At 45.8% G+C, this 8,930-nt stretch overlaps 1 protein-coding gene across 3 annotated transcripts in view; it reads right to left on the bottom strand.

Annotated features, from left to right (window-relative positions):
* SCAF11 (SR-related CTD associated factor 11) overlaps positions 1-8,930 on the bottom strand; it is a 48,211-nt gene that overhangs the window by 23,933 nt on the left and 15,348 nt on the right. Inside the window, exons 2-4 of one of the 3 annotated variants that reach the window (XM_040978926.1) lie at positions 5,828-5,909; positions 4,386-4,412; positions 3,924-4,081 (exon numbers count right to left, since the gene is read on the bottom strand). In XM_040978926.1, coding sequence (XP_040834860.1) covers positions 3,924-4,081; positions 4,386-4,412; positions 5,828-5,834 — 192 coding nt within the window. In that variant the 5' untranslated portion in view covers positions 5,835-5,909. Of the gene's footprint in view, positions 1-3,923; positions 4,082-4,346; positions 4,413-5,827; positions 5,910-8,930 lie in introns of all 3 variants that reach the window. The other 2 variants (XM_040978928.1, XM_040978929.1) reach the window with 2 other exon arrangements.

Genomic DNA, 8,930 nt, shown 5'->3' on the forward strand with positions numbered 1-8,930 from the left:
ATAAATCTTCGTAACTGTGACTTTCGATTAAACAAAAAAGTAAGGAAAATCTCACGAGCATGTGCACCCACATAATTTTGTCTGACAACATCATTAAATTTTGTAAATTTTCTTTATTATTTAAATAATATAAGACCACTACAGTGGTCAGGTAGCCAGAGTGGTATCAACAAATAAGGACACACACAAAAAAAAAGCATGTGGGGTTGAGGGTGGGTATAACCAAGCAGGGGGCCAGCACCGCTTACAGCAAACACGACCTTCGCCTGCAGTGCTGGCTCCTGTATGCACGCCAGTTTGAGTCCCAGCTACTCTACTTCTGATCCAGCACCTTGCTAGTGTGCCAGGGAAAGCAGGAAGAAACAGCCCACATAGGGGACCTGGAGGAAGCTGCAGGTTCCTGGCTTCAGAAGGCCCAGCTCTGGCAGCTGTCGCCGTTAGAAGTGGGCCACCAGATGGATGATCCCTCTGTGTCCTCCTCTCTCTGTCTTTCAAATAAAAATAAATAAATCTTAACAAACAAACAAACAAACAAAATCAGGATTTCAACTTCATTCCAAAGATAATAGAATATAGGTAAACTATGTTATTCCTCAAGAGAGCAATGTGACCTCTGCCTTTCTGGACTGTCACACTCATCAAGATTTGCAGACACAAACCTAGGAAGACAGACATGGATATGAGGGGAGGTCATGAAAAATATTTTAGTTGGGCCCTAGTGTCTAAATCCTCACTTTACATGCACCAGGATCCCATACCTTTATAGGAAGACACCACAATGATAATTCTAGTTCAAAGAACTCAATACCCTAACTGTGTGACGGTTACCATTAATAAAAATAACGAGGAGGCTACAAGAATTGTTATTTATTCCTTACTTAAATAATCACAGAACCAAAATTTTAGAGCTTGAAACTAACTTTCATTTTGGAAACATATGTGTCAATGGCTCAGGAATATGAAATAGAGCAAGACAAAAACCATAACCTTAATTTTTTAGCTCCACTTCCCATCCAGTTCCCTGCTTGTGGCCTGGGAAGGCAGTCGAGGATGGCCCAAAGCTTTGGGACCCTGCACCCACGTGGAGACCTGGAAGAAGCTCCTGGCGTGGAATTGGCTCAGCTCCAGCCACTGCGCTCACTTGGGAAGTGAATCATCAGTCGGAAGATCTTCCTCTCTGCCTCTCCTCCTCTCTGTATATCTGACTTTGTAATAAAAATAAATTAATTAAAAAAAAAAATCTGGTTTCACACAAAGCAAAATTTATTCAATGGCTGCACCCACATGAGAGACACGGAAGAGCTTCCTGGTTCAGATCAGCTGAACTCTGGCCACTGCAGCCACTCAGGGAGTGTCTATCTCTCTGTGTCTCTTCCTCTCCATGAATCTGCATTTCTAGTAAAAATAAGTAGATCTTTAAAATACATACATATGCAAAAGACATGCTGGTAGAGGAGAGAGTGTGCAATTAGCGAGAGAGGCACATTCCCTACACGTGCACGACAGCCAGGGCTGGGGCGGGAACTCCAGGAGTGCCGCCTTGCTGGGCGCAGCAGCAGAAAGCCAGAGGGAAGAAGAGGAGACACGACCAGAACCAGCAGGCATCCCTAGTGTCAGCTTAACCCGCTGTGCCATAAAGCTCAGCCTGGATGCACGTCCTTCACCACAGCTTTAATGAACCTGGGATACCTCTCCACAGCACAGCACATTTCTGAAAGACACAGAAATTTAGAAAGCTCCACTAGGCACATTCCTTACTATTTTTCTAGCTACTGTAAGTCTCATATTGATTTCTACTCATATACTCAAAGTGAACATAAATAGCACTTTAGGGGTCAAGTTTTAAAAATTATTTTTAAGATATTTATATGTCACTGTCCCACAGCGATGGACTTGGTGCACAGAGCCGATAATAACACGCGTGGACCCTGACTGATGGCATTTGACTTTATACACTGAGGGTCATATGGGATAAGGGAGGAATTATTGAGCTTGTGGACAAAACCCAGTAACAGTTGCTATGCTTTTGTCTGGAACTCCTTTTGTCTTGTATATTCCACCAAGTGTTCTCGCACACATACTGTCCATTCAACTGTTCTTATACAAATGATATCCAATCAGGTATACAAAAGATACCCACTCAGTTGTTCTCATGCAAATATTAGCCAATCAACTGTAATCCTGTGCTCGCTGACCTTCTAAGGTCACAATGTCCTCCTACAGTTATGTATCTGAAAGAATCTCAGAAAAGGCCTTCAACCACTGCTTCACACCCTGAATGGCCAATGGCCGTGATGGCCAGGGCAGAGCCAGCCAACACCAGGAGTCAGGAGCTTCATCTGGCTATCCCATGTGGGTGGAGAGGCCCAAGCCATCTGTTTTGAATTATGTAATTCGTCATAATTGCTAATTTTCATCATAACAATAAAAGTCAATCTGGAAGTTTAGTTTAAAGCCGGAATGTCAATCAGTATTCATTTATCACTTGTACACAGTGATGCAGTAATCAATCATCCTTGTCCTGAACGCATTCACACGGGCCTGCGTATTCTTCCAGTCTCGATGAAGTATTTTGCTTAGTCAGTCCTCCCCACCCCGCCTTACCACTATCACCACTTGCAATCTTGAGAAAAGAGATCTCATTCCAACAAAATTGTACAGCAAATCCCACTTCTAAATACCCCACAGAAACATGGATTTGATGAAAAAGCTTCTGGTGGTGTGAAAGACGTACTGGAAGTTGTAAGGAAGAACAGAAAACTAAGTTTTACACATTCTAACTTTCTTAGACAATGTCACTAAAGTTCGTAATTATGTGCTCGCTGAAGAGATTATGAAAAGTACTAAATCCCATCCACCAAAAATCCCCTTTTAAACACAAAATTAAAACGAAGGCACACTAAATTCAAACCAGAGGAATTACTTAATTGGGGCATCAGAAAAAAATGCTTATTCCATTAATCAATGCTCCTGTAAATGCACAGAAATTAGCCTATCACATGAATTCAGCAAAATGGAAAACACCTTTCCCCAAAATGTTTTTAGCTACCCTTCATTCTCTCCACGTCCACAGCCACACTAAGCAGAAACCATTCTTTTCCTCCCTGCTGCCGAAATCCAGCCAGGCCATACAGAAGCTAGGCCACCCTCCAACGCTTCCTGAGAGTACAGGTCAAGCGTGCCCGCTCCAGAGACCCAATTACGCAATGAGCCATTTCAGTGTCCCAGGAACATTGAACAAGCCGGAAATAGCTGGCAGGAAGATCTCCTTAACTAACACACACTGCCAAAATACTTACTTGGGAAACATATCATGATTAATATTAACACATTGTTCTTCACTAATAATTTATATAATGAGGGTTATGAATTAATACCCATGAGTGGCTCAACACCGCACACTGTTTCTTAGTTGCCATCTGTCAAGAATCTCTTCACGCTCTCGTTGTTTTGGGGACCAGTGCAGTGGCCTAAAAAGCTCATCCAGTTCGAGTCCCGGCTGCTCCACTTCAGACCAGGCTCCCTGATCATGACCTGGGAGCAGCAGAGGATGGAGTCTTTGGCCTCTGACTTTGGATCAGCTCAGCCGCTGTCACCATTTGGCGAGCAAACTAGTAGAAAGAAGGGCTCGTGTGCTCTCCTTCCCTGCCTAATCTGCCTTATGAAGATTTTTTGGAAGATTTCTTCCAAAAAAAATGGTAAGCATTTAAAATTTATTGAAAGAGAATAAAATGCTCAGTGACAGAAAATGAGAAGGAAATAATCTCATAGCATTTGAATAATACAGGAAAACCTGTCCAAAGTCGGGGGGAAATACGTTGACCTGTGCAGTAATCTACAAAGGCAGTGTCAACTCTGACTTCACACGGTGAATGAAGTCACGCCGAGAGCGCAATACAGTACTCGCTGCGCTTGCTACATACCTCTGCCCATTTCAGAATACAGCTCACACAGAAGACATGACTGCAGCTTTCCGGAAAGCCAACCTCCTTCTCCGACAGGCAACCGAGACATATTGGACATCTTCCAGACTCATCGTGCCACAGGCGGGTGGCAGCAGTGTCCTCACCACTCCCTTCACCTGGAAGGAGAAGAGCCCATGTAGGCCTCCTAGGCTGCAGAGTGAAACCCCACTCAGGGTGCCCGCGCCGTGGCACTCGTGTCTGAACCACCACCCACTGCGAATCAAAGCATCTCAGACACACCAACTGCCCCAACAGCACATCTCCTACATTTTTTAATGAGGTAGTAACATGCACTTTTCATTTATTTAATTTAAAGTAAAACTCATATGGCTCAAAATGTAAAGCAAAAAAAGTGTACAGTGACAAATTGTCCAAACTGACCCCTATTCATTCAGTCCTACTCAAGTAGCAATGGTCAACCTTTTTCTGCTTCTTCCAGACGTTTCACTGCACAGAAAGCAAATCGTCAAATTCTTTAACATTTTCTCCTTCACGTGGCGCTAGAGCAGAACACACTGGCGTGTCTCTCTTCTTCTCAGTCACTTGATTGGCACTCACTTGTTTTCAACCTTGGCTATGACAATACTACCAGGCAACATTTTCTGTTATTTCACACCTTTAGAAATAAATCCATGCAACAAATTCCTAAAATGGAATTGTTAGCTTAAGGCACATCTAAAACGAACAGATGGCATCAGCTCTTGTCAGAATCTGCAGGAATGCCAACACCCAACACCCCTACACGTGTCCATCACCAAGTCACCAGCAACTCAGGGAAAATGCAAACGAAGGCGCAGCTGCACTGTGAGCAGGAGCCGCAGGTCCTGGCCTGAGAACAGGCAGCTGGATGTGCTCAGCCCGAGTTCGGAAAGCAAACACAAACCCCGAGGAGGAGACAGTGTCAGAGCTCTCGGCACCTGGCAGAGCCAATGCTTGCAGCCTAACCTCTCCACTGAACGGTGCCTGAGAGGAACAGGCAGCCAATCACAAGCTCACTGGCTCCCGCACCACAGGGCAGTGAGGATCTGTAAGCCAAAACACAAATTTGAGCAAATCGTGGCGATTCCAGGAGATGGAAGCCGGCAGATGTAAGCTGGCTGGCCTGGGGGCCGAGGGTCTGGGAGGAAGCGGCGAAGAACCAGGAGAGAGGAATGACTGAGTGTGGTTTAAGAACACGAATCCATAAGTCAAAGGACATAAAACACATGCTAAACCGGGGAGTAAACATAACCCAAGTCTAGAGACCGCAGGGTCCAAGTACTCCGCACCAAACACAGGAACTAGGAAAAGGGGAAGGGCAGGGAGGGTGCACAGCCTGTTCAAGAAACTGACGGCTGAACCAGGGAGCAGTTTCTAGACAGGAAGAAATAAAACAGCAATCTACTAAATAATATCTTCAAAGTGTTAACAGAGAAACTTACAACCCAGGGTAGCACCCTCAATAAGGTATCTCTGAACAGGTCTGAGAAGGGTTAGAGAAGAAAACTTAGAATTCATCACCAAAACACTTCACTTACAATTTTTAATATTTTTTTTAGGAAGAATAAAAGGAATGGGGAAAAAACAAACCCAAGCAGAGAGTGTTAACAAATGAACACAGCCTGCAGGTAAACTGAGGCAAGGGCAACAACAGCTAGAGTCAAGGCTTCTTCTCTTTTTCGAGGAAAAGCATCAGCACTTACCTTTCATTAAGACGACAAAAGGAGGACATCAAAATGTTAATGAAATAGCTCAACAAAGCAAAAACCTGTTGATCAAAAATCAGACAAGGCACGAAGGAAAAAAAGACAGGTCCACTTCCTACACAGCTTCCCTAGGAAGCAAGCATTCTGGAAACAGCAAAGGTCAGGTGTGAACACTACCTTCCATGTCTGCCCCGTCCTGCTCTCCCGCACTGAGGACGTAGGCCGCGTCCCTCTTCAGTTCTCCTCGGGCTCCAGTTTCCTACAAGATAAATCATCAGAGACTGTTTATCATCGCCTCCTCCCCAAACCATAAAAATTAGAAAAACCTCTCAGACTGCAGGAAACCAGAGTGGACAACAGAAGGCAGGCGGTTTGCGGATAACCCGGAGCCCCACATTCACCGCCGGCGCCAAGTGCACCAGCTTACGGAAAAGCCTTACAACTGCTTTTTATAAAGAAGTCATTTTTAAAAAACATTTATTTATTTTTATTGGAAAGGCAGATATACAGAGAGGAGGAGAGACAAAGAGAAAGATCCAAGATCCTCCATCTGATGATCACTCCCCAAATGACCTCAGCAGCTGGTGCTGTGCCGATCTGAAGCCAGGAGCCAGGAACTTCTTCCAGGCCTCCCATGTGGGTGCTGGGTTCAAAGCTTTGGGCCGTCCTCGACTGCTTTCCCAGGCCACAGGCAGGGAGCTGGATGGGAAGAGGGGCCGCCGGGATTAGAACCGGCGCCCATATGGGATCCCAGCGCATTCAAGGCGAGGACTTCAGCCACTAGCCCACGGTGCCGGGCCCCTCAGTCATTTTTTTTTTAACATTTATTGATTTTTTTTTTTGAAAGGTAGATTTACACCAAGAAAAGGAGAGACAGATCCTCCATCTGCCAGTTCACTCCGCTAATGCCTGCAACAGCTGGAGCTGAGCCGATCTGAAGCCAGGAGCCTGGAGCTTCCCCCAGGTCTTCCCCGTAGGTACAAGAGCCCAAGCACTGGAACCACCCTCTGCTGCTTTCCCAGGTCATAATCTAGGAGCTGGATGAGAAGTGAAGCAGCCAGGACATGAACTAGTACCCTTATGGGATGCTGGAGCAGGAGGCGGAGGATGAGCCTGCTGGGCCACAGCACAGATGCAGCCTTATACAAGTATTAATTAACAACAACAAAAGGCAAACCATGTGGCAGACACAGCTACAGCCTGCACATCGGAAATGAGATCATAGATGCAGGAATATTAAATACCATTTGGCTAGACCAATCTGACTGGAACAAGGAGAAGCAAAAGTGTGCGATTATGAAAAAAGACAGACATGGATATAAGCCATGCGCTTCGCCTGCAAGATGTCAGTGCAGGGTAGCGGACAGAGAGAGCAGTGCAAGCCACACACACGAGTCACAGCTCTCCAACGCTGACCCCAAAGAGTCTCTGGAGAGAGAAAGACATCACAAGTATTTTCTCTGATGACTGGCGTGCCATTAGAGTAGGAATGGACTAGCAGACCTGCGCTGCTGAACCTGCCAGGAAGTGAACTAGAAAGGCAGGAATTCAAAGAGCTAAAGAATTTCTAAGCTTTGGTGAACAAATTCAGGAAGCACAGCAAAGTGCAATCAGTATGGAGAGTGCTTAGAGAACTGCAGAAAACCTGCCATTATGACCCAGCTATCCTGCGCCTAGGAATATGCTCAACGGGAGGAAAACCGTGTCTGAGAAGGGGATCTGTGATCCTGTATTAGCAGCAGCACAATCTACAACAGCAAAGACGTGGAAACAATCCAGAGGCCTGCCCAACGAGGAGTGGTTAAAGAAACTGTGGCACATCTACTCCATGGAATATTACTCAGCCGTTACAAAGAACGAAATTATACCATCTGCAACTAGGTGGTCCCAACTACAGACCATTATGCTCAGTGAAGTAAGACCAATTATTATATGTTCTCTCTAAACAATAAATAAATTTTTTTAAAAACTTAGAGCAAAGTCAGAAGAAACTTAGTAACACCTGAAGAATAATTTAAGGCTTCAATAACTAAATCCAAAAATGAGTCAGTGCCAATCGTCCCTGAAACATTTAATTCAATCATCATGCCTGCAGAAACAGACTGGCAAAACAAGAAGCAGACTTCCCTTCTCAGCCGAGACACTAATATTTGGTTTAGTCTGCTGCAATTTTTCTTAAAGACAAACAATGTATTGATAAAAGTGACAGCCTTGGAAACCATATCATGAACAGCAAAGTCAAATGGAAAGGTTTGGCCTGAAGGGACAGACAGCTTCAAGCGAACATTATCAGCTATCCTCAATGCGATGGACCATTCTGAAGGCAGGTAGAATAACCTATCAATTACTGAAGCAAAAGCCCAACAACTTTTTGAGGATTTTTTTTTTAAGTCAAGGCTTTATTTAATGCTACAGGTAGGCAAGCACTAGGCAATTCCTTCAGTACAGCACTGGACAGGACAGAAGCCCCCGGTAGGGAGAAACACAGTGGAAACAAGGGCACCGTGAAGTCACCGGCGAGTCACAAGCTTGCTAGGGCGGCCTGGGAACCGGCAGCGAGTCACCAGAGGAATGTGCACAGCAGCACGCCACGGCTGAAGGCAAAGTCCAGAGGACAGCAGAGGGCAGTGTGGCCTGCGGGTGCTCGGAGCTCAGCCACTCGCAGGTTCTGAGTGTAGTCAGGCCAGCAACAAGACTGCTGCATAATGGCACGGCAGTGCCTTGTTCCGGGAAGCACCCAGACCGGACGTGTGCTGTGCTAAGTGGACAGATCGTGGAGGGGTCTAAGAGGCCAGAGTGCAGGAGACCTCCGAGCCAGCACAGGAACAGCGGCAGCGTACACGGGCAAGCCGACAAAATGGACTGCTAGAAAAACACATCAATCCAGATACTCGCTACCACCTGAGACCAAACCAGCACAGGATATGCCCACACACTACTACCCACCCAGTGAGCCAGAGCCTGTATTTTACCAACATCTGCACACTGCCCTGCCAGGGCTCCTGTATCCAACTGCAAGTTCCAGGGCTCCAAGCGCCAGCTCTGCTCTAAATTTCAGGAAACAGAAAGGCAGCACTATCACACAGAGCTGCAGTGTGCACAGCAGTTTCTTGTGTGGTTGGGAAGGCGCCCCTCCCTGCGGCTACAGGCCAGGGAGATGGAGCCCACTTCTGCATCACTGCTGTGACGGTTCCATAATCATTGAGCCACGATCCACCTAAACTACTTTCCAGTTTTACTTATAAGTCCTCCACATGAGTTGTATATATGTCAAACACTA

Source organism: Ochotona curzoniae, unplaced genomic scaffold (assembly GCF_017591425.1).
Source record: "Ochotona curzoniae isolate NIBS_2020 unplaced genomic scaffold, NIBS_Ocur_1.0 contig_2927, whole genome shotgun sequence".
Taxonomy (NCBI): domain Eukaryota; kingdom Metazoa; phylum Chordata; class Mammalia; order Lagomorpha; family Ochotonidae; genus Ochotona; species Ochotona curzoniae.